The sequence below is a fragment of the Malaya genurostris genome, chromosome 2 (assembly GCF_030247185.1).
Source record: "Malaya genurostris strain Urasoe2022 chromosome 2, Malgen_1.1, whole genome shotgun sequence".
Lineage (NCBI taxonomy): Eukaryota > Metazoa > Arthropoda > Insecta > Diptera > Culicidae > Malaya > Malaya genurostris.
In genome coordinates, this window is record NC_080571.1 from 228979323 (window position 1) to 229006476 (window position 27154).

At 37.3% G+C, this 27154-nt stretch overlaps 1 protein-coding gene across 4 annotated transcripts in view; it reads right to left on the reverse strand.

Moving 5' to 3' along the window:
- Nucleotides 1–6421: 6421 nt before the first annotated feature.
- LOC131427945 (uncharacterized) overlaps nt 6422–27154 on the reverse strand; it is a 739358-nt gene continuing 718625 nt past the window's right edge. For all 4 annotated transcript variants that reach the window (XM_058591542.1, XM_058591541.1, XM_058591540.1 and 1 more), the window contains 5 exons: nt 17296–17394; nt 17028–17226; nt 16792–16970; nt 16564–16729; nt 6422–15614 (listed from right to left, as the gene is read on the reverse strand). In XM_058591542.1, the coding sequence (XP_058447525.1) occupies nt 14722–15614; nt 16564–16729; nt 16792–16970; nt 17028–17226; nt 17296–17394 (1536 nt within the window). In that variant the 3' untranslated portion in view covers nt 6422–14721. The remainder of the gene's footprint in view (nt 15615–16563; nt 16730–16791; nt 16971–17027; nt 17227–17295; nt 17395–27154) is intronic.

Genomic DNA, 27154 nt, shown 5'->3' on the forward strand with positions numbered 1-27154 from the left:
GGGAATTGAAATTTACATTCATAAAATGTAAGCAATTTTCCATCAAACGTTGGTAAAGAAATTATCAAAACTGATATTTCATCCAAAAAGTTTGGCTTAACGTTCGTTTGAGAATAAATTATTGCTAAAAAGATTGTTTGAAACTCAATCGTGCAAGCCTCTTTGATTAACTTTTTGGTTGTTCCAGATCCCTGTTGTTGATTGATTTATTTGATGTAATTTGGCTTTTCGTCTCAAGATAACTATTGTTGCAAGCTTCGAATGATTTGTACTGATAAAAAAAGGTTATGGCACAGTTCGATCATACTTATTTCACGCTATTTCCAATAAATTTAAATGGTTCTTATGGAAACGTGTTTCAGTATTTTTTTAAGGCATCATACGATAAATTTTATGCATATCAGTATTCAATTTATCTGAGTATAGTTTTAAGTATGTTAGCGTGGTAAAAAGAATAATTACAATTCAAATTTACCATGAATAATAATTGATACGACTATGCCCTCCGATCAATAATTGATTGTTGTATTTACTATTTTGCATGTTCAATGCACACGATCACATTCAACAGTACTTCAAGTGAAAATCGATGTTCTGGCTTAGTCAAAACCAGCAGGAATACATGAAAGCGCCTGAGAGACCTGAACGACGAAACGAGTTTGAATTTTGTAAACTTCATGCAAGAATGTAAGTTATTGGAATACCAGAATAACACATGGATCAATACGTCCCGAGACTAAAGCAGAGATGGCGCTCGTAGTAAACCAGTAACCACGTTTTTCTAGAGTACTAACCTTTGCTTGAAACGGGTCGAAATTTTAAGTCGATCCGACCAGAAACAGCTGAGTTATCGAGGTTGGAGTTTGTAGTTTGTTTAAAAAATGGAAAAAATCGAGTTTCGTGTTTTGATAAAACGTTGTTTTTTAATGGGTAAAAACACCGTGCAAGCGAAACAATGGATTGAAAAATGTTATCCGGACTCTTGTCCATCAAAAGCAATGATTTGTCGGTGGTTCGCCGAGTTTAAACGTGGTCGTACCGACACAAATGACGCGGAACGCTCGGGTAGACCTGTGGAAGCCGTTACACCGGAAAATGTGAATGATGTGACAAAAATTATAATAAAAGATCATAAAATGAAGCTCCGTGAGATTGCTGAGATGACACAGATATCATATGGAAGTGTATTTACTATCCTTCATGAAAAATTGAGCATGAAAAAAGTTTTTTCCAAGTGAGTGCCTCGATTGAGACAATGCACCCTGCCACAAGTCGATGAAAACAATAGCGAAATTGAACGAATTGGGCTTTGATCTGCTTCCCCACCCCCATACTCGCCAGATTTACCCCCAGTGACTACTGGCTCTTTGCTGATCTTAAAAAAATGCTCCAGGGAAAAAGATTTGGCTCAAATGAGGATGTCATCGCTGAAACTGAAGCTTATTTTGAAGCGAAAGATAAATTTTTGTATAAACAAGGTATTGAAAAATTGGAAAAACGTTGGAACCATTGTATCACCCTAAAAGGTGATTATGTTGATGAATTTAAAAAAATTTTGCAAAAAAAAATGTTGTTTCCATTGTTAGTCTCGGGACTTATTGATCCATGTGTTACGTGGAATTGATGTATCGTTATATCGAAGAAAATTTAACAAGAAAATATTTCAGAAATATTTTGTTCAATGTTTAATAAGTGCAAAGACACCATATTAATAAGATATCCAGCTCTCACATTTCCCAAACAAATCATTAGCGGCCCTTACACGAGCATTAAAAATGTCATTTTAAATGATGACTAACCAATGATGTAATTCAAATTTGTTAGAAATTTCGTCATTAGTGCACCACTACACGTTCATTAAAATGATACTTTTTTTACTAATTGACATTTTTAATGACTCGTGTAAGGGCCGCTATTGGCAGCATCCTTTTTGCGAGCATGGCGCCCTCAGGCGAGTCCGCATCGAATCTCGCACATAGAATTAGGGGAGAGAAATGTCAAATTCGCGGGCGCTTAAATAGTAGCACTGCGCACCAATATAATTAACATGATATGTTGAATGTAATGCCGTGCGATAGCGTTGCTGAACTGATAATAAGCGAAGACATCCACTGCGAAAGCGGTTAGATTCGAACCTTCCAAAATTCTCCAGCAAAAGTAGTAAAACGGGGTTCCAACTCCTCAAATCGAAAATGACTCAACGCTTTCTACTCAAATATTAATCTAACACACCGCTGAAACATTAACGATAAAGTTTTTGTTGCCAAGTGTTTACATGTTGTATAAATATATAGAAAATTTCTCAAATCAATCTTCAAATAAAACCTGAAAATTATCACCATTACTCAGTTCAAAGCTTGCCACTCAAGCAACGCACCGATCGCAGAAGAGTTGGTTCGATTCTTCAATTGAATCATGAATTGTAACGGTGCGTTTATACTATAGTACGACTTGTTGAGGACAAAAATATTCTACAATAAAATAATACGGGACAACGGAGAGTAAAAAAGTGGGTGAGTAATGTCAGGGACATAATACCGTGATAAAAAAATTCCCGGAATTTATTCAGAAAATTGAAAATACAAGATTATTCATCAAATTCGATATTGTCCCCTCCAAAGTACTCCCCATAGATTGCAACACACTTATGCCAGCGCTTGATCCTACCCTCGAAAACATTTTTATATTCAGTTTTCGGTATGGTTATCAGATCCATCTGCGATTTTTTTCATAATCTCATCTCGGGTACTGAAACGTGTTCCACGGAGCGATTTCTCTAGTCGACCGAATTGGAAAAAGTCGCAGGGAGCCAAATCAGGTGAATTCGTTGATTGCTGAATGGTGTTCGTTTCGTTTTTAACCAAATGTTCACGGATAACAATGGCATTGTGTGACGGTGCGTTATCGTGGTGCAAGATCCACGAGTTTTCCCACAAATCTGGTCTTTTTCGACGAATTGTTTCACGCAAACGTCTCATAAGACCCAAATAATACTCCTTGTTTACAACTGCTGAGTACTTTTTGCCATCATTTCTCATTTATCGGCACCAAAACTAAAATTCTGGACCAGGGTTCAGACACTTAAACTGAACTCAAGAACTAAAATCCGAAATATTGAAAATTTCGGATTCGGATCGAATCCAGTTGAAATATTCTGGTACGGAATCCAAATAGAGGATTCAGTTCATAAATTTAGTTCTAGAATTTTGAAACTGAACTCATTTTCAGAATCCATCAAGAACTGAATATTGAACTTCAATTTCGACCCTCAATAAAAAAAAAACTGAATTAAGCTCCGATATCCGAAATTCAGGAACTAAATTCTAGTTCAGTAGTCAATTCCAAAATTCAGGTTCGGAGTTAAGATCAAACATTTAGTTCCAGATTTTTAATCAAAAATTCATATCCTGAATTTTGTTCCCGAATTCCGAAGTCAGATTCCTAGATCAAAATTCTTTATTTAAATTCCGGATATAAATTATGGAACTAAATTCAGTTCCAAAATCTAGTCAACAAGCCAGTTCCAGAATTAGGAATCAGTTTGTAACTCGTGTGTTACAATAGTTAATTTAATGCCGTTTTTCATTGAGAAACACTGGTGGCGTGGATTGCTTTGGTTTTGCACTTTCGAGCAGAAATGCAACATTCTGACGGTGTTTCATTGCCATTTCTGCTCGAAAGTGCAAAACCAGAGCAATCCACGCCACCAGTGTTTATCAATGAAAAACGCCATAAGACTTATGCAGTTTTTCATTGAAAAACACTGGTGGCGTGGATTGCTACGGTTTTGCACTTTCGAGCAGAAATGCAACATTCTGACGGTGTTTCATTGCTACTTCTGCTCGAAAGTGCAAAACCAGAGCAATCCACGCCACCAGTGTTTTTCAATGAAAAACGGCATTAACAGATGTTCACTTTCTGTTCGGCGCATAGATAGGGAGTTACGATCGCTCTCAGTCAGTTGGTTATTTCTTTAGCTGGGTTAAAATAGTATGACAAGTACTAGTCAGTTCGAGCGTAGTTATGGTCGATTTACACTTGTGTGTTCGATTGAAAACGAATTCAAATGTCCGTTTCCGGAAGATCAGGCGATCGAGAGAGAGAGAGGATTTATCGATAGCGAGAGGTATAAAAGGACATTCGGCGCATGGATCGGGTATATTTTGTTAGATACTTTGCTAAAGAGTCGACACTAGTAGTCGCAATCGCGGATACTTGGAAAAGATCATCCCTGAATGGTTTGATAAACATTACATCGGGCGATAAGTGGGATAAACTTGATGACCCGGAAGTGATAAATGGATCTTGTTGATTCTGAAACAAAATCCTGACCCTGAGATTAGTTCTGAATTCAGCTGGACCAGGTTCTGAATTCAGTTCAGTACTGATATTATCTCTGAATTTTAAATTGCGTTTTCTTCGAAACCATTTAGCCGGGGTTGACGTTTAAAAGAACAGGGCGCTTATAAACCAACTGTTGTAAGTTCGAGCTCTGTCCTTCTCCCTAAATTCGGATTTCATTTCGATGCATGTTTCTCAAAATGTCGCTATATGAATGTCAATAGTGAATTTAAAATGCTTATCGGCTTTCGGAAGACCGCATCACTCGAGTCAATGCTCGCCTTTCATATAAAATTTTCCAAAGCGAAATTTACAATAACAATCTGTTTTACTACCAAACATGATATACAATTCTTCAACTCTCAAAATACCCATATTTTTATCCAGTTCACCTGGTCTCAAGACTCGTTAGCTATCTGTTAGGTAAGGCTATGCTAGGTATGCGCTAGGTATACTCAGTGGAGGTAAAATTTGAATAGTTCTTTGGGAATATTTTAATGGTTCTAAAAAGAACCGAATTGATAAATTTATATTTAAAATTGTCGAGTTGACACCATTTATTTTAATTTACACCAGAACCTGAATTCAAGACATTCAGAAACTGGAACTGAAAGAACTAAACTCGGAACCCGGGACTGGTTTTGAATTGAGTTGCAAAATTCAGGTTTGGAATCCATATCATGAATTTAATTATTGAATTCTGGAATTTAACTTATTTTCAGGTTCCAAATTTAGGTCTAGAATAAAATTATGAATTTTAATTCCGCACCTGGATTAAGGAATTGAATTTAGTTCAAAAATCTAGTTTCAGAACCCAATTCCCGAATTCAGTTCTAGCATGCAGGTTCTGAATTTTGGATTAATTTCTGAAACTGAATACAGGAATTACGGATCAGAAGTCATTTAAAAAATTCTACTTCGGAGATCGGAATCGGAGAATCCGGATTAAGCATCCTAATCTTAAATTGATCCTGAATAGTTGAATTGCTGAATCAGACTTCCGGATGCGACTTCCGAACTAAAATGAAGGTACAAACTTCATTTTCAAGTTCTTGCGATCGCTCGTCATGACGTCCGAAAAGCGCAGAGAGCGTAATGGTCTATTATAGTTAGTGCCGATGGAAGCTCTCACCACGACGTCCAGGACTGAGACTACTTCAATCCCGTCGACCGAGTGCGAAAAGGGCAAATAAGTAAGCGTTTCCAAATGATTGAGAAAACCAATTTTTGTGTTATTTATGGTTATCTCACCCTGTAAAAGTATGATCATAAATTGCGGATTATATTTCGAATAACATGAACAAAAAATTATGTTGTTGCGCCCAGTATTACTCGAGATATTCATGATTAAGTTCTCCACATACATCCAGTGTTGGTGAATGCCGATAATTTGAAAGAAGCTGTTCGATACTTCTCTATATTGTATACAACATTTTCAATCCGGTAGAAGATGCTACAAGAACTCGTGTCTCTCAATGCATGAACTGTGAGAGTATTTTTCTACCTTTCTTCGCTCCACTTCATACTCTGAGTATTTCATGGTATATCAACAGCCCATATAGAATCGGATTGCGAAACGAGAATAAGCGACCGTTTGTTGGTTCAGAGAGAATCCCCACAGCAGCGTGCTAACTCGTGATGCTCAGACAGGTATTCGAGAGAATTTCGCTCTCGCACTAGTGTCCATTCTACGTTAAATGAACCATGCCGGTTTTTTGTTGCTGAGATGATATCCGTCTCTCTTTGAATGACACTGATTGAATCGTGTGAAGAGTTGGTAGAGAGCGTTCTTTGATACGATAAAAGCCATCATTGGTATTTGGATGTAAACTAGTTGTCAATTAACTCATTGTTGCGAGCATTATATTTTGATTTATGAACTTAAATAGAAGTAAAATTATACTGCGAGATTGTCATTGACCAGATTTTGATGTGCACATACCTCATTGTAACAACATTGAACATAATCTCAAGTTAACGAATAGGAAGAATCTTCTAATCGGTACTGAATATCAAAATCGATAAATACGATCGAACTCGCAAGGATTTCTTTACAGTGTAGAAATTTTTTTAATTACAATTTTTATCATCTGTTCGTTTATTTCACTTTCCATTTCCCGCGTTTTTTCTCTGTTTCCTAGTACTTTCTGCGGGAGTTTACTTGCTTAAATATGTCCATCTGTTTAACTGTTGCACAGACATTGCTGTACTATTCTCCTATTTATACACCAACTTTATGTTACTGGCCAACAAATTTTTGTTAGTGTATGCTTGTGTTCACACTTTCAATTTCGTCCATTTAGCACGTTTCATTAGCCACTTACATAAACGGTTACGGTAAGCTACTAGTACCATCGATATTTGGTTTTTATTGGTTTACACAGGTTTTCGCTTGCTTGCTTTTTGCATATACAACATTCAATGTTATTGATTTTACTGGGTTGCAGTTGTTTATTGTTTATATTTGCTGTGAACATCGCTTTTTTTGTTAGTTTTTCCTTGGCTACGCGGTAAATATACTCACAGTTATGGAAAAGTTTTTCGAGCATGCGAATTGATAGGTTCTTTCCACATTTGAATTCCTCTCTCTCTATTGTTTATGTGTAGGGTCATTTAGTTGAGTGTGTTTGTCCCTTTTTGTATTATGACGAGTCGTTTTTATGATATATCGTTCTTTTTCTTTCTTTCCTTCAGTATAACAATCGATAGAAAACAGGTTAACATATACGAAACTAAACTATAGCAGTAACTGCATATATTTAAATAATTTAAATTTTGTTGGAAGCAATACACTATGTACACGACTCTCTTTAAAATCTCTCGGTAATATAGTTTGTTATCACTGGATTTTGCTTTAATATGCTTGAATTATATAAATGATATATTCTGTTTGTCTTTGCCTGTCCTAATAAATATATATATAATGCTTCATATGGCGTCTCTTTGACATTTTATTATCTCGTTCCGCAGTGTTGCATAGTTATCTATGAATAGTTTCTGTTTACTTTGTTCTTCTTTTATAGAGTCCATCAAAATAGAGTTAAACATAGGTATATAAATCGCAATCTTGTGGTAATGATTCTGCTATGTAACATTTGCTTAGATAACAGGTTCACAATGCTGTGGTTTTTCGGTTCGAGTGCCTCGTGTATAATTGTACGTTTAAACTTAGACAACAATCTGATTTTTAAATGCAGTAATATACTAACTAACGAAAGAACAAACATCCTCACAAGTAACGAGAACAAGCTAAAAACATAATGCCTAATTATTTTGATTAATATTGCGGTGCTTTTCTTGAAATTAAATTTAGTTCATTTTGAAATAATTGCAATCTTTTCAACGGTTCCTTCATTCTGGTTCTGTCAGATCTTTTGGAAGTGTTCGTTCTGTCGAATTTCAGAATTAGATAATAGAGCGATCCTTTGTGAGAGAAGTTGCACATGCCAAATATTGAAAAAAATACGCACGATGCTATCAAATGAAACCGAATTCTATTTAGTTCGCTAGGACATTCGCCTTTCGAGTTGAAAATATTTCTTTGAACGGGGTTGGGGAATGAACAAAGATAGGAAAGGTGGAAGGCGATCGTAAAAAATGGCGTTTTCCTCATTGACAAAATGAGCTAAATGAACGTCTTCTTAATATTTTATTACTTGCTCATTCCATATCACTCAGAGTTGTTTCGCGTCATTACACATCATTTCTTGGAATTCTAGTCATTCCAGAGTGTACAAACCGCCAGTACGTGTCAAATCTGAGTGTTCCATCACGAGTTCATTTAGATCATTTAGGTTTAGAACGAATGTCATTTGATATCACCTCATTTAGCGAGGTTACATCAAGTTTGTGCACAATTATGTTTTGCTGGTTAAAATTGGTGGCTCAATTCGTCCGTGTCTCTTACTGTGGAGGATTTTTACGAGTTTCGGAAATTGGAAGGTGGTAAACTGCCCCTTGAATTAGGCCCCTTAATTAGGTTTTGCAAACACATGATATAATCTCACCAAATTCACTGAATGAACATCATTTGACAACTGAAGGTGGTTAATTTACATGTTCATTCTAATTTGAACACTTGCTATTAGGTTCTACACGATGACTACATAAAAGAACTGCCGATGAATCAATTTTATCCTTGACTGCTGCCGGTAATTTGGTTTGTTTTGCGACCGCAAATTAATAACAGAAAAATGACGAAAAAGTGCCTGTTAAAAACACACTGTTCCACAGTGAAAAGAATTAAAAAGATTGCCCTCTATGCATTTCCAGCATCAAGGATCGATATTTCTATAAATCTGTTTAGTGTGAGGCGACTTGCAATGTTTAAATTCAAACGATGAACCTCTGATGGACTTTTAAACTGTAAACAAACCATCGGCGGCTGTCAAAAAAAGTTCACTCTGTTCATTCTGTAAGGTAATGTTATGTACGTGTAAAACCTAATAAAAAATGTAAACAAACCACCGGTATATGTCAAACATGAACTATATCTATCACGAGTTCATTCATGATGTCATCTTGTGAAGCCTAATTGGCCCTGATGAATTAGGTTTTGCACGAGTATGATATTAGGTTTTTTACCGTTACTGCTAACCTCAATCGGATGAACACATTTTGACAGTTCAGCGGTACTGTTTGTAAACAAACTTTTTGTTTGTTTGTCTGTGGGCAACTGAATGAGACCGTTCACGGTCCATATCGCCTAAATAAAGTTTCAAAACATTTGTTAACGATTCAATACGGTTCGTTTCAGAGATTTAATAAATAAAAGTGGATTTGTGAAGTGTAACGATGATTGTTTGAGTTCCTCGACTTTGTTTAAACTTGTTTGTAAACAGTATCGCTGAACTGTCAAGGATGAATTCTTGTTCATTCATGACGTCACGATAAAAAATCTTATTATCTCACAAAAACTAACAAAATGAACTTATATTGACAGTAATATTGGTATGTTTATGTATTCATTATAATTTTCATACGTGTTAATAGATGTGCTGTTAAAGATGAATCTGATTCATCGGCAGTTCATTTGTGTCATCATCGTGCAAAACCTAATTGTCAATACCGCCAATCCAATTGGCTTGGTAACTTGAGTCCGCTTTTGTTCGAAAAAAATCTAGCGTTCAGAGTTTTGAATATTGGAACTGAATATAAAAACATTGAGAGAAGAGTTCATTGTACATATTACACAGTTTCCTCTCTGTTGAAAAAGTTTTGTTTTGATTGGTGAGCAGTTTTGATTTTTGACAAACTAAACGATCAAAAGTATTGTCTATACTCCTTGTACTGACAATAATATTGTCTAGTGTTAGGGTCGTTATTAGGTTTTGCACAAACATGACACAACCTCTCAAAAAGAGCTGAATGAACACCGTTTGACAGCTATCAGTGGTTTGTTTATGTGTTCATTCTAATTTGAATACGTGTTAAGTACGATTCAGATGGCCGGTCACTTTCCGTCACAGTCAACCACAGTCGGTGACGGTACCGTCAAAATTAATTACGTGCATTCTTTTGGAGTCACCATCACGGAAAGTCTTGACGGACGGACCGTGTTAACGTAAACCGTAAAGAAAGTATTAAACTAATTTTGACGGAAGCTCACATTCCGGTGACGGATGGAGACGGAACGTCTGAATCGTACATTAATAGATATGTAAACAAACCATTGGTAAATTGAGTTTATTACCGTCTCTGCTAACCTCAATCGGATGAACACATTTTGACAGTTCATTAGTATTGTTTGTAAACAGAGATTTTTTCTTTGTCTGTTGACAAATTGTATGAGACCATTTAAGGTCCATATCGCCTTAATAAAGTTTTAAACGACAAACGTTTTTTCACGATTGGATACGGTTTGTTTTTGAGATTATTATAATAAAAGTGACTAGTTGCAAAGTGTATGGATGATTGTTTACAATGTGCTCTTCGATTTATGTTTAAACTTGTTTGTACACAGTACCGCTGAACTGTCAAGGATGAATGCATGTTCATTTGTGACGTCGCGATAGCAATTCTAATTAGGTTTTTTACCGTCACTGCTAGCCTCATTCGGATGAACACATTTTGACAGTTCAGTCGACGACACGACCAGGCACTTCGAAGAAAAATCGAACTAAAAAGTGTCTGTGAGCGATTTACCGCCAGTTACCACAAATATAGCGACCCCTTGATAATGATAAAAATATTGTTCTCGAGCAACACTGTTTAAGTTGCTATAAACAAGTTACCAAGGAGCCCCGCATAAATAAACATTTTGAGGAAGTTGTGGAATAGTTAAAAAAAAATAAAATTTTGTGCCTCCATTGCCACTTTCTAAGAGCGACTTAAGAAGTGAACAGCCAAATTCTACATCCTTCGTGGTAAGTGCTTAAATTTTATTCCTGAGCTACCATCATAACGTATTGCATCCGTTTTCATTTAGCTAACTCAGGTTCTATTCTTTGCAGTTCTCTGTCAACGGAAACCGTCCGAGATGCAAGAGCGGTATACTATTTCCTGACAAATCCTAATCTACAGTGTATTTTCGTTTTTCTGAAATTAACATATTTCTATACAATAAAGAAATAAGAATTGAAACAAGAACTCGTAATCCATTCACTAAATTTATTTCTTACAAATGCATTAATTAATCTGAGGAGAATTGACATTAATTAATCTGAGGAGAATATTGACGAATAAAACAAAACGACTTTCCTTAGTGAGTCCAAGTTTTTCAAGGCTGTACATTCGATTATTTAAAGAACTTGCAACTTACTGCACAAACGTTCCACTCGATACAGCCGTTGGTCCATTTCAATTATTCGTTGTGAAATATCCATTTGCAATTGGGTTTGTTTACATTTCTCAAGTCCTCAATATGCAGTAACCAAGGTTATGGTCACTGTTATTCAAAATCAATAACTTATCAATTTGTGCTGCCAGTTTCAAAAAATTTTCAAACGATTCCGTTTTGACATTACCAGTTACTGAGGGGTAGTTAAATTTACGATACAGTTTGGATAGACGAGTGGCAGGTCGTGTCGTCGGTTCAGTAGTACTGTTTGTGAATAGAGATTTTTTTGTTTGTCTGTTGACAAATTGGATGAGACCATTTACGGTCCATATCGACAAAATAGTGTTTTAAAATATTTGTTCACGATTGAATACGGTTTGTTTTTGAGATTTGTTATATAAAAGTTGCAAAGTGTAAAGACGATTGTTTAAAATGTGTTCTTCGATTTTTGTTTAAGCTTGTTTGTAAACAGTACCGCTGAACTGTTAAGCTTGTTCATTTGTGACGTCACGATAAAAAATCTAATTAGGTTTTGCACGATGGCCATTCGAATGGACTACCGATGAATCAAGTTCACCTTTTGACAGCTATCAGTGGTTTGTTTACAACTAGTCACTTTTATTTAATAAATCTCAAAAACAAACCGTATCCAATCGAGAACAAATCTTTTAAAACTCTATTTAGGCGATATGGACCGTAAATGGTCTCATCCAATTTGTTAACAGACAAAGAAAAAAATCTCTGTTTACAAACAATACTGCTGAGCTGTCAAAATGTATTCGTTCAATTGCGGTTAGTAGTGACGGTAAAAAACCTAATTAGATTTTTTTATCGTGACGTCACAAATGAACAAAGATTCATCCTTGACAGTTCAGCGGTACTGTTTACAAAAAGGCTTAAACAAAAATCGAAATACACATCTTAAATAATCGTCTATACACTTTGCAACTAGTCACTTTTATTTAGTAAATCTCAAAAGCAAAACGTATCCCATCATGAACAAATGTTTTAATACTCTATTTAGGTGATATGCACCGTAAAAGGTCTGATCCATGTTGTCAACAAATAAACAAAAAATGTCTGTTTACAAACAGTACCGCTGAACTGTCAAAATGTGTTCATCCGATTTAGGTTAGCAGTGACGATAATAAACCGAATTATATTTTTTTATCGTGACGTCACAAATGAAAAAGCATTCATCCTTGACAGTTCAGCGGTACTGTTAACAAACAAGTTCAAACACAATTCGAAGAACACATCTCAAGCAATCATCTTTACACTTTGCAACAGTTGCTTTTATTTAATAAATCTCAAAAACAAACCGTATCCAATCGTGAACAAATGTTTTAAAACTCTATTTAGGCTAACAGTACTGCTAAACTGTCAAAATTTGTTCATCCAATTGAGGTTAGCAGTGACTATAAAAACCTAATGTGAAGAATAGGCAAATTGGAAAGAATTGGTAAACAGACTACTTAGGTATAGCTGTCAAACGATTTTTATCCAGCGTATTTTGTGAGGTTAGGGCATGTTCGTGTAGAGCCTAATTGAAATTTTTTCATATTTTTAAGTTTGTTAGTACAGTCAGTACAGTCAAAATTGTTATGATTCCAACAAGTTAGACAATTCGCGATTTCTGCCATCCCGAATCACTGCTGAATAACTCGAAGCTCATGTTAACAGTACCACTGAAGTCTCTCAAAGATATAGAAATATAGAGGCTAAACACTTTAAACGTTTAGAAAAGTTTAGGAGAGGTTAAGCGGAGTTAGGTGAGATTATTTTTGACAGTATCAGTTTATTTGCCCGGGTTAGTCCGGAGTTTAGAGTAATTTCCTCCTTGCTATCGATCTTTCGTATTGGCTGTTCTTGTTTCAAAACAATTCCGTGCACCACTTTCATAATTGGCTCGCAGAACTGTTTTGCTACCGTTGGAGCTGGGAAGATTATAAGACACCCATCGCAAGCAAGTTTAGTGTATGTAGACATGGTTGAACTGAGAGAAGTATGTGGTTGAAGGTCTATGAAAAAAGATATACTCAAGTTTTTTTTATTTAAGGATACGTACCAAAAAAAAGGAAAACTTATAAAATTCGCATAAACTTTCGCCAATTTTCGGAATGTCATAATGGTCCTGGAACAATACGAAGTGCAAGGAATTTTCAGTTTAAAATGTCTTTAAGAAGAAGATCACCCATTTTAAAGAACTTATAATAAGAAGAGCGATGATAGACACGAGTCGACGTTTTTTAGAAAGTCTGTTCAGTTATTTGATTTCGCTGATGACATTGACATTATGGCCCGCAACTTTGAGAAGATGTGCTTGGGTCACTGGTGACTGCCGATAATAACACCAGCAGAGAAATTCAGGCAATCGTGCAAAGTTCGCCGACGTACAACGTTTAAAACAAAAAAAAAAAAAAAACACTGATTAGACCTGTCCTGCACACTAAACTGATTTCGTTTTTTTTTCATTTTTCTACGAGTTTAGAACAGCCGAACTACCGAACATTCTCATTTTACTGAAATTACAGCAAAAATAAACATTTGTTGACCGCAGTACCTTGAGGTACCGCTGTTATGAAATGTTAATTTTACTGAAACAAATCAGCTAACGAGGATGAACAGCTGGCATCGGTTAACCAATTTGAGTGTGTAGACAATGCTTGTGGAGGATCAACGTTCGCTGGGTGTTTCTATGGCGGAATACGGATGGAAGACGGTAGCTGGAGAAGGCGAATGAACCATGAGCTGGATCAGTTACTGGGAGGACAAATCCTCATCCAAACGGCCAAACTAGGGTGGATATGGTGAGCCAGGCAGGTTGCGGGAATGTCGGATTACAACTTGTTCGAAATGGTCCTTGACAATGATCCGACCGTTATAAGATAATGAGGCGCTCAGCGGTCGAGATGGAGCTGCTACCGAGACTGGCGGCGAATAGCCATGAATCGAGCTCTTATATACAGTAGAGACCCCAAGTGGCCTACGACTGAAAGAGTAAGTGGCTTACGACTGAAAGAGTAAGAGTAAGTAAGATGTCTTACAGTTATGATAGGCTAAATAAGAACTTATTTTTTTTATCAATAAGGAGTTTCATAACCATTCACAATAAATAGTAGAAATTCAGTTTTCAAAACATGACAGTAGAATAGTAAGCTATTCTTAATTTTCATTCCATTAAAATGTTCTCTCATCAAGAGAACAATGATGTCGAAAACCTGTGCATATGTAAACAAGTTGGAAAGTCGAATTAGTATTTCAAACATATCTGATAACACCATGCGTTTAATGTCAGTATAAAGTTGAACAATATTGTCCCATGCAAGGAATCGCTCGTGTATGTGTCCGTTTTCCGCTTAGTAGCATAATTAGACCGATCTTCTCGTTTTGTATAAATATAATACCGGTCGCATTGTTACTAAAATCGCATCGTTTTGGGAGGTTTCATTTCCGGGATTGCATCAATTCTCGGTCGCTTGTGCTGTTAGGCTGAGACTCCGTTGATATTCGTAATCTTACACTGTGTGTGTGTGGTATTTGCCCTGCTTTACGGTTTTTGCTAGGAAAAAAATCTAGATTTGTGTAAGTGTATAGTATACCTACTGTCCTAATTTCGCTGGACTTAACACTAATTCCGGTTCGGTTTTGGTAGTGGTCACGGCTGATGATTGTAGCAATGAAGATGTCGTGGTAATGGTATTGATACCATGTGTGAGCGGATCGTACTGACCAGGGCTGCTGGCAGACGAGGAGCCTAGCATCGACGGAAACCCAGCCATCGGAGGAGGTGAGAGAAGGTTGCTGCTACTGCTTGTGCTACTATAGTGAGTCAGTCCTGCAGTGGGTGATGGTGTTAATGGAGATACGTGTGACATGATCGCTGCCGCACTGGGTAGATACGAGGTTGACGGTAATGGTGATAGTGATCCGGGAATTGGTGTGTTTATGCTAGGTGCCATGGCAACCCCGTAAGCGGATGTGGACGAGGTTGATTGTGTTGATGGTGCTGCTAGCAGTGAGCTGGTACCGGTGACCTGGGTCAATGGAGCATTTTTGACCATCGGAACCGTGAGGGTTGATTGTTGCTGTACTTTGGTTGGTGAGCTTATCGGTGTAGGACCGATAATCATTAGCGAGGTTTCCATCAACAGGCCTCCACCTGCAGCACCGCTACTGGGCGACGACGATGAAATCGACGATTCTGCAGTACCACCGGTGTCCTTCGGTTTCTGTTGATGGACCGAAGTTCGTTGCCTCCTGAGCTTGCTATCTTTCCGCTGGTGGTGCGAGTCGATGAAATGTGATTGTTCGTCTTCACCCGTAAGATCTATCACCTGAGTGTCGGACACTTTACCAGCAGCAGGATCGTGCGGGCCGTGCTTGTGGCTGCGAGCATCATCGTCATCGTCTTCCCCGTCCGATATACTAACGATGTCTATCACACTGAGTGCATCCTTGACAGTGTCGATCTTCTTTAACTCTAAAGGTGGTTCTGAATAGAATAAAATAGTTAAATATGTCACTCAAAGTTTTCTGCTGAAGTCTGACCGAAAATAAATTGGTACGCCCCTCGCGGGTCGCTAGCACGTCTCTAGTGTTGAGAATTGAATTTGAATTTTTGACAGTGGTTTACAAGCACCTACAGGCAGACTCTGAACGTGGAAAGGAGCTAGCGGACTTACGATAATACTACAATCAGGAATAATTGGCTGCACAGCAAGCTGTTGAGGTGCGTTAAAGCCAACTCCGGTCTATCGATTCGAGTTGTGGTCTAAAGGGAGAACGCAAACTTTAAAACAGTACGGAAAATCGTAAAAATCCAGTAAACATCCGAGCCGGCGCATAAAGCAGAATTCCGTGGCCAAAAATCGCACAAGGCTCCTGCACGAGCGTGTTTTGACGAAACATAAGGGCATGACTTTGACGTTAAACTCGATTTTAAGCAGTTCCCCGGTAAAACAATTTCCATCGTGCCTAGACGTGGGAATGTGCCGGGAAGATTCCAGTTCGTATTTGCCGACAAGTTTGCGAAGAAGGCCATGATTTGGTAAGCGATCTGCAGTTGTGGCCTTTAAACTGAACCATTCGACAGATTCTTGACGATGAAATCATAGGTTTTCATCGAAGAATGTCTGAAAAAGCTTGTATTCTTCTATAATTATTAGGGCAAAGTAATTTTTTGGCGCGATTTGGCCAGTGGCCAGCTATCACTACTTCGAGGGTAGTTTGCTGTCAACAAGATCCATTTTGCCCCCAAATTATGAATCTGCCCGAGATTTCGACCAATCGACAAATACTGAACAATTTCTAAGCAACGACTTTGACGATGCGGCGGGGCAGTAAAAGACATTTTTTAAATGTGGACAACAAGGAAGAGTTTTCAAGTCTTTTCGTGCGTACCAATTTACTTTTAGTCAACCTTTACACAATAAGAAATAAACCTTCTAATCTCTCTGGCTCCTTGATGATAGGAACAATCCGGTTGGATGAAACTTTTTGTTCGTTCTGCAGAAATAATGAGGTTGTTGCTATTTGCCGTAGTGCTTCCACACCCTCGTACGTTTTGGTTTTCACAATCGATTTGGGGTAGATTTGTGGCTGCTTCGTCTGAAACGGAAATGCAGTTTAGTCACTATGATTAAAACCAATAGCAGGCTCTGCTTTGCTACCGGTATGTGAGGTCCGCGTGCTATCGATACCCGTTTGCTGTCGCCACGTAACAGGGAAGTTCGATGATCGGCATCAATTTTAGCATTTTTCTTATTTCTCGCTTTACGACTAGATGATAAACAGTGTGACGGACATATACAAAACAGAATACGTAATATACAACAAATTAAGCCGAGACCTGAAATGGATTTCGAATTTATTGTCCAGCTAAAGGAGCGTACGCTAACAAACTGACCGATTAACGATGGTCCGATTAGTCTTAGTTCAACCGTCTTGAATCCTTTTTCGCCAGTTCCGACGAACGCTATAACTAATCCAATTGCTATCGTACCTAAACCTACGTAAAGGAAGGCATTGGCGAATGAACTGGGGCCTCGCAGCACACCGAGTAAGTCTTCATCGTCCGAGGAGCCACCCAACGATGAGTCTTGTATCTGAAGGAAGAAGTAGTCCGAAACGTTAAGCTGAGAATATGTTAATTAGGATATTTATATCACATTTACCCGATTACGTTTGACCCATCGTCGATGGCAGGAGGCCGGGGTTTCCTGCACGCTGCATCGTCGACCGCGTTCCAACCATGCGGCACGTCCTTGGGCACACTGTTGGATGAAATGGTATTGAGGAAAAGGATGATGGAAATAAGGGAAGAACAGATTAGTTTATTTTTACTGTGTCTACCTGCAGAACATAGTTTGAATAGACATCTATTGCCAATCGTTACAAACAGTCGTTTACATTTTCACGTTTTCACACGTACGGATACGTTACAACATTGGAAAGTTACATAATTTCGTCTTATTTAAAACATTCGATTGACACTGACGTTTACAAAGAAGTTGGGTTTTGAAGCTGCCTTAATTCTATGCAATTGTTATTTTTTTCTGTTGTTTCGAATATCGTTGTTACTTAACAATCAATTCAGTATTTTGGTAACTTAAACATAATCTAGCAGGAACATATATAGTGTTTTAAGAAAAAATAGAAGAAGAATAAGCTTACCCAGAGCAGAAGAATACTGTGCAAGAACACGGTGATTTGTTTGCCAACAGCATTGTATTAGAGAGTGAGATTCGGCTTTGCATTGTAAGGAAATTGGATGCACGTACTTAAATCAGGAACTCTAAGATAATATGCTAGAATAGAATAACTACTTGAAGCAATACGTACTGTTTTTTCGGTTTGTTTATCAGATTGTGGCGTTTGGAATTAAATTGGTACAGTTTGTTGTTGTGTAAGGTTTGTTAGTTCAGTTAATCGAGGTTATGTGTGTTGGAATCCGTATGATTATTTTCCATTGTTTCCGAGAGAAGTTCCAATCAACAATCTTTGTGGTTCGATAAATTTTGATTTTGAATGTCTGAGGTACCATAACATAAATTCATGAAGTTCTCGGTAAGATGAAATTGAGATGATATCTCGTTCATAAGTTGTTCGTTTAATCACATGCATATGATTGAAATAGAATTGAATGGAATAGAAATGCAAAAGTTAACAAGACAGGATTCAAACAATAGCTGCTCATTCGCGCTGTTCCATATGCAGTTTAAAATCTAATTGTAGCTCTAATGAATTTTGTTAAGAGTCTTAACATGCAGATATCCTTTTTTGGCATCGAAAATGCCTTACTCTTCACTATGTGGGGCCGGGTGTCAACTAAAAAAATGCAATTTCAAATTCCTGCCCTGATTTTGAACCCTTATAACTCAGTCATCGTAAATATCGCACAAAATGGAATCTAGAAAATATATGTCCCAACACATTTTCGCTTAGTCAACCTCTGGCTTTGGGCAAGGAAGGAGTTAGTGAGTAGATGATGAAACTGAAAATTACATCAATTCGCTCGCTGGATAGTTGCTTTTGTATGTGTGCGGTATGCTGATGCCATTTTCCGTCTGCTGCATACCGTGTTCATTTGACTATATTAAATACCAATTAGCTGTCGATTTTGATTCTTCGGTAACTAGCAGGTCAATTTAGAGATTCATATTGATTTGTCGACAGAGTTGTGTGCATACTGGAATCTCCATTTACATACGACCAAAACGGTGGTTCGTAAATGGATTCAGTTCAAGATTATTTAATGATGATAATCATAGATACTTCTCATTCATTAAATGTGACTAAATACAGCCCACAGACCCTATTATTGAACCAAAAAAAATCGTTTAACTTAATTTGATGGTTAGAAATTGATATAGTCTTATGAAGCATCCGTCACCGTCAATCAAGGATGGCTTTTATCCTATCCCTCACTGGCAACTCCTCACACGACTAAATCAGTGCCATCAAAGAGAGATGCATACCATCGCAACAACAAAAACCCGGCATGGCTTATTTAACATAGAATCGACACCAGTGCGAGAGCGAATTTCTCTCGATGACATTTCTGAGAATCAAAGGTTAGCACGCTGCTGTGGGGATCCTCCCTGAAGCAACAAACGGTCGCTTATTCTCATTTCGCGATCCGAAATAGGCAGTTGATAATTGCGATGCAATGAATCATTTTACTATTGTCGCTTCTTCTAACTATGTGCATCTAACCTTTGTATAAGTTATGTCTATGAAAATGTCTGTGAATGCTCCACACAAGGGTTTTGAAATATTGCAGCCTAGTATGAGAATCATCAAGTTGAATCATCGATTCGATTTTCTGCGATAATTGTCAGCTTGCGATTCTCTCTTGGGAAATTCCACACAGCAACGATCATTATCAGACTGTACATTTTTTTAAGGGCGTGAAATACTCAGAGTATGAAGTGGGGCGAAGAAATGTAGCAAAATTCTATCACGGTTCATGCATTGAGAGACTCGAGTTCTTGTAGCATCTTCTACCGGATTAGAAATGTTGTATACAATATAGATAGCAATATAGCAGCTTCTGTCAAATTTTCGGCAATCACCAACACTGCCGTCAATTATTATTTACATTAAAACATCAAGCGTTTGATCGCTACATACGTTATAACTATGACAATGTTCGTTCACGTCCTAATAGCATCAAGTTACAATATGAACAAAACTGCGAAATTTCGCTGCGTATCCATTGGTTCTTAATAAGCAAAAGTGAAAATCAATGGAGGTATTTCATGAATAACAGAGGGTATTGAGAACTCTACTTTCATTGACTAGTGGTGATAGCATCGCGGTGACACAACACAGAGTTGCCACAGCATGAGAGACCATTGTTTCTCTCTCAATATCTCTGAAATGATACTTTGTATTAGATAATTCTGTATAAATATATATTTTTCTTCCAACATTTCATATAATAAGTTGAATGCTGTGCGAAATCCTGATATAAAATTATTTTTGACTATTTTGACTATTCTGTTTCAATTTTTACTTCATACTCTGTTTTACAAATTCGATAACATTCTACACACTTAGAATAATTCTTGTATTTCTACGTCTTCAGAAACCGACGTATGGCCGCATAAAAATACGACAGATTCAACACATGAAAGGCTGGCTTTATATGGTACAGTTTTAAGTTTTTCTAGTAAAATTCAATCATTTGTCGAATAACGCAAATAACGAATCACAACAAAGGTTATGCTGTATTGTAGTCTATTCATACTTAACATTTTAAATATCATCGTAATACTGTCGTTTGTTTTATTTTTACATTCTATTTTTGTTCACTTGTTAGACATAATGTACAGTATGTCAAAAAACAGATTTTCGTTCGTTTACAAAAAAATATTTGTTAAGAAGTAAAACGGCAAAGAAAAGCAAAAAAAAGTTCGATAAATATTATGGGATTTCAACTCCTGCAGATAACATAATGCAATATTTGTTTCGAAAGTTTTGTGACGGTCGAAACTTCACTGTCGATGAAATCCCCAGCGGTTACATAGGACAATACCTCGAAAATTCATAAAATGATGTTAGCCAACCGGAAAGCGAAGGTGCGCGAGCCGTCAGAAGACATGAGCATTAGTAATAAGTGCACACGCCATATTTTAGGCAAGATTCTGTATATAAACAAAATTATCCTGGCGTAGGGTGCCGCGCATGCTGACTCCGGACTAAAAACACGAACGCGAGCGCACTTCAAAGGCGTGTTTCACCGAGCTAATGTAGAATGGGGAGGACTTTCTGCGTCGATTGGTAGCTGTGAATGAAATATGGATTCACTACTACACACCAGAATTCAGTTTCAAAATCTAGTTCCAGAATTCAAGTTCCGAATTTAATTTCAGTATGCAGGTTCTGAATTTTGGAAATAAATTCTGAAACTGAGTTTAGGAATTAAATTCAAGAAATAAACAATGAAACTGAATTTAGGAATTGAATTCTGGTTCAGACCGGCTACAAAATTCAGGTTCACGGTTCAGATCCAGCATTTAGTTCCAGAATCCAGATCTAAAATTCATATTCTAGAATTTAGGATTCGAATTCTGAACATAAATTAAGGAACTAGTCTAGCAAAGAAACCTAGTCATGAAACCAGTTCCAGAATCCAGAATTAATATTCAGCTCCAGAGACATAGTTTGTAATCTGGAAAAAAAATTCAGAGACAAAATTCTAAACCTGAAATTAAACTCAGTATTCGGGTGAATCAGAATCCAGGTTTAGTTTTAGATTTAGTTTCAAAATCCAATTCAAAATTTAGTTCTCGAATCCAGATCCAGTATTCAACTTGAAAAAAATGATCACCAAAAATTAATTTTAGGTCGGATATTGGAACTCTTAGGGTTTGAATACACACGTATTAGCTATTTTTTGCATTGCTGGTTCAATAACCGTTCTCTCCTGGGGTGTCCGCATCGTGTTTACACCCTTTCATTCACTTTTCATTCAATTTCTGGTCGTTTTCGAGTACCTTCCCTGTTTTTCGAAGCTTTTATTTTCTAATTTTCTAATTGGCGAGATTCTGACGAGCAGTAGTATTTTCTAATTGGCGAGATTCTGACGAGCTTGACGGATTTGTCTCATTCGGTTGGCATTTTGCCTTCTAAAACTCCGTCACCGGTTTCTCGCAACGGCACGATGCCAGATCCTACCAACATAGAGTGTTACCTTCGTGAGACCGAAGGAAGGACAACAGGTACTTCTGGAGGCATTCTTGTTTATATATTTGGCCGTTGATGAGGCCGATTGTGGTCTACGACTTGCTGAATTTATCGCACGAACAGATCACCTGTCACACCAAATACTTCGTAGCAAACTATTAATTCTTCTTCTTTCGAAACTTCCTCTGATCTTTAATCTGATTGGTGTTCCCTCTAATATACGTCTCGTCGTCCATTACGATGCATTTCGGCTTCATCAACCACACACGGTACAGCTTCCTGGTGCGGAATTTACAGTGATCCTTTATCCTCCTTACGTACACAGAGCTGCTTCTCTTCACTTTTGTTCCACTGCCAGTGTCCTTGAACGATTTTACCACAAGGGACACGATCGAATTTTCGATTCCCAACTGTTTCACGATCCATCTGTGTGACTAGCCTGGATTTTACATAACCGTGCACAAAATTTTGTTGTTGAATCGTTTCTTGCTTGGAAGCCATCTATTAAACCACTACACTCTAAACTAGTTCTTCCCAAAATTTATTCAAATTTTACCAATCCAATAAAAAGTTATACTCAAAATAAAGTGTTGTGTTTTTTCCGAGTACAATCCTGAAAAGTCACGAACCTAACTCATATATGGCGCTAGTTTTATTGCAGTCACCATTTTCCAGTTAATACTAAACTTTAAAAACAGCTGTCAAAATTTCATGATATTCTATTCATTAGTATGTAAGTTATTGTGCTAAAAGTGATACTACTTTTGTTATTTTCAGAACAATGGATCAAAAACAATTTCGTGTTTTAATTTTACACTGCTTCATGAGGGGGAAAAATACTGCTCAAGTGATGCAATGGCTTGAAAAGTGTTATGGAGACTCCGCTCCATCAGAAACAACAATAAAACGTTGGTTTGCTGACTTCAAACGTGGTCGTAGAGACACCGATGGTGAAGAACGCGATGGACTCTACTACAAAATCGTTAAGTTGCGTGGGTTAGCTGACATCGTAAAGATTTCAAAACAACGTGTTGGCTTGAACCAAAAATGAGAACGTGTTGATGATTCTGAGCAGTGTTTGGCCATGTTTAAACGTAACAAACCGGAATTTTTGCATCGATATGTGACAATGGATGAAACATGGATTCATCACTTCACTCCGGCATCAAAATGAACATCATCTGAGGCGACAGCAACTGGTGAACCTCGTCCAAAGCTTCAGAAAGCACAACAATCGGCTGGAATGATTATGGTCTCGAAATTTTGGGATGTTCGTGGTGTAATATTTATCGACTATCTTGAGCAAAGAAATGCCATTAACAGTGAATATTATATAGCGTTTTTGGAGTGTTTGACGGCTGAAATTGCAAAGAAACGACCGCATATGACAAAGAATTTTTTTTGCTTCATCACCGTGTCACAAGTCAATCAAATCAATGGCAAAACTACATGAATTGAACTTCGAATTGCTCCCGACATCCATCGCATTTGCCAGATTTGGCTCCCAGCGACTAATGACTGTTCGCTGACTTGAAAAAAAAAATGCTCGCCGGTAAGAAATTTGGCCCGAATGAAGAGGTTATCGCAATACTGTACTTTTAGTCTATTATAGTATAGCCAGTGATTTGTCACATGACGGTATAAAACCTATTGCATTCGTGTTGCTACTGTACTCGGAGTTTTGTTCTGAGAGGAAAAATCACTTGCCAGAGACCAGCTTGCAAGAAATATGTGGTCTTCTTTTTGTTGTGAACTTGTTATAAATAAGCTGCAATTGTTACTATGGTTTTCAAAAGGAAAATGCTTCAAAATTGGTTTGAAAACAACGAGAATTCAGTTCGTTTATCTTTTATGTTCATTTGAAAGATAAAATGTGATTTTATTTTCCTGACCTGGCTCTTTTTCTTTCGGTTCCGACTTGGTAACGTTCAATATGTCAGCAGATCATAAAACTTCTTAATGCTATTGTTCTACACAACTGCAAACTCGGCTCGGAAGGTTAAATTTCATATTGAAATTAGAGCTTTGTTCGAATTTGATGCTGAACACAACTAACAAAGGCCGCAACAACCGCCAAACAATACTCTATTCGGTTGAGTAGTGCCACTGATGGCACCGGTGGTGGGTTGGGTAAAGCCTTCAAGTGGTCGTTTATTGTTGCTATTTTCGGCGATCGAGCATAATAAGTTGCTAACTTTTTAGCTCCGAGCTCTTCCTGTCAAGTAGGACGAACTCAGCGGTACGCTTGTATGACAGACCTGTTGAGTAAGTTAGCTCTTAATTAACGAGATAATTTGCTTCTTTGCTCTTCGGTAATTGAGAGCAAAATTCGGGTTACATCAACGACGGGTTGTTTATCGTTGTACACTAATTGGTGGACTCTGTCAAAGGCTTCGGGGTATTCCTTTGTTTTACATTGTCTGGTTATACGGCAACAATTAACCTTGGAAATTGTTAAAATAAAGAAGCTCGTCTGCTACTCAAGTGATCTTCTCTGCCCAACGATAAACCTAACAAACTTGAAACTCAATTAGAACCACATTTAGATAAGACTTGAATGCGACCATGAAGCCGGCAAATCAGCCTCACCAAAAGAATCATATGCACGGAAAACAGACACCAGATTCTTGGGTACCGTGTTCACTTTCGCCGGAGCCCATAAAACGCCATACCATCCCTAATGATGGCGTCGCTTACCAACAAGCCAAACCGACCCGCAAGATAACGAGAGAAAGCGAAACACGCGCAATAAACTTCACACTTCCACTAACTTTTATCTCTGGTCGTAGTCAATGTACCGAAATGTTGCTTTAAAATCATAAAATTTAGCAACATAGGCACTTTGGTGGCAGTCGTTGCCCAGCGAACATAATGTGCGCCATTCCCGGCACACAGTTACGGTTGTTTAGTTTTGCCAATGGGAAGGGATTTGGGATTGTCTTCTTTTCTGTTAGTTAACCGGAAGAAGCTGAGTGAGAACATGACATTGTGCTATTCTGTTTCATACATTCCAGTGTTGTGTTCCCGCGATGACTCATGCAATGGGTGAAGGATGAGTCTTGGGAAGAATAAACCAGTGACTGTAAAATACCCCTGACATTACGTTGATGTTGAGAGAGCTGATAGCAATCATACTTGACGACAGTGAAGACATTGATAATGATAATAATAATGATGATGATGATGGCGCGGACGATGAGGAAGCAATGTCGCAACATTAAAGTTGAGACGAAAACCTATCCAGACTAACGTTGATGATTTGCTAGATTCCGTACTCGTTTTTTCTTATCTTGTTTCGAAAAGGCTGTGTAGGTCATGCGCCTCCATTTTATTTTACACCATGGATGAACCTTTTTTTTTCATCACTATTTATTGAAATATGAACTAAACTATGATCTGAGCAAAAGGAACTTACTAACTTACTAACTAATACAGAGAGCGAATGGATTCAATTGAAGATTGCATCGATTTTTGTCGGAATTTGCTTATAATATTCTAAGAACATCTAATGATTCCATATTTGTGAGTATATGTAACTCATTTGTACTAAACCAGGGAGGACGCTTCAAAATCATGTTCAGAATTTTATTCTAAATCCTTTGAAGCGTTTTCTTCCTGACGGAACAACAACTTGACCAATTTGGTACTGCGTAAAGCATGGCTGGTCTGAAAATTTGTTTATAAAGTAATAATTTGTTTTTTAGACAGAGCTTAGAATTTCTGTTTATAAGAGGATATAAAGCAAAGCCTTGGTGTTACATTCCTGTAGTGGAATTTGACCTTCTGTTTCAACAGACTTCGCAGCCGATTCAGAGTGTACAGAACCAGTGCATGGCTGGTGCTACGATTCTACTGACACTAGGAATCCTTCCAGGTCGGGGCTCGAACATACGACAACTGGTTTGTAAGACCAGCGCCCTATGCATTGAACCGCTAACCCGGGACAGATGATATAAACATTTAATATATTTATTACACTTTGCATTGATTCCTTCAATGTGATCCTTGAAAGCGAGTTTTGTGTCATACGTTAAACCTAAGTATTTTGCTTGATCAGACCATGTCAATTCCGATCAGTTAAATAATTTTGAATCATTTTGATCAAATAAATAGGAAACTGGAAATCAGACATTTTTGCTATTAAACCTTTGTGCCAAACACTGTCGAATGCTTTTTCTATGTCTAGAAGAGAAACTCCAGTGGATAACCCAGAAGATTTATTTGCTGTTATCATGTTCGTTACTCTTACAAGTTGATGAGTAGTTGAATGTTCATGACGAAATCCAAACTGCTCTGGTAAAAAAATTGAATTCGCATTTATATGAGACATCATTTTCAACAAGATATTTATTTCAAAAAGTTTACTGATAGAAGAAAGTAAGCTAATTGGTCGATAACTTGATGTTTCTGCTGGGTTTTTATCAGGTTTGAGGATAGGAATTACTTAAGCGTTTTTCCATCTTTTTGGGAAATAAGCTAAAGAAAAACACTTGTTGAAAATTTTAACCAGGAGTCTCAAGGCAACATCGGGAAGATTTTTAATAAGAATATTAAAAATTCCATCATTACCAGGAGCCTTCATGTTTTTAATTTTCCTAATGATTGACTTAATTTTATCAAAATTCGTCTCGAGTGTAATAACACTTGAGTTTTTCAACTCATGATCAGTTTCAGTGAGACTTAATTTTCAATAGGACTCACAACGTTCAAATTTAAATTGTGGACACTCTCGAACTGCTGAGCAAGTTTTTGAGATTTTTAGCCATTTGTAAGAATCCTTCCTTGAGAGCAGGAATTGGTTTCTGAGGTTTCTTAAGAACCTTAGAAAGTTTCCAGAAAGGTTTAGAATATGGTTTAATTTGTTCAACTTCTTTAGCGAAATTTTCATTTCGCAAAAGAGTAAATCTATGTTTAATTTCTTTTTGTAAATCCTTAACTATGTTTTTCATAGCAGGATTACGTGAACGTTGATATTGTCGTCGACGAACATTCTTCAACCGAATGAGCAGTTGAAGATTGTCATCGATGATAGGAGAATTTAATTTAGTTTGAGCTTTGGGAACTGAACGATTTCTAGCTTCGATAATGTAATGATTCAAATTATCAATTGCTGTGTCGATGTCCGCAGAATTTTCTAAAATAGTTTCATGATCCACATGATTATCAATGTGAGATCTGTATTCAAACCAATTGGCTCTATGGTAGTTGAATATAGAACTAATTGGATTAATTATAGCTTCGTTGGAAAGTCTGAATGTTACAGGAAGATGATCTGAGTCAAAGTCAGCATGTGTAATCGGTTCACTACAAATGTGACTTTGATATGATAGAACCAGATCAATT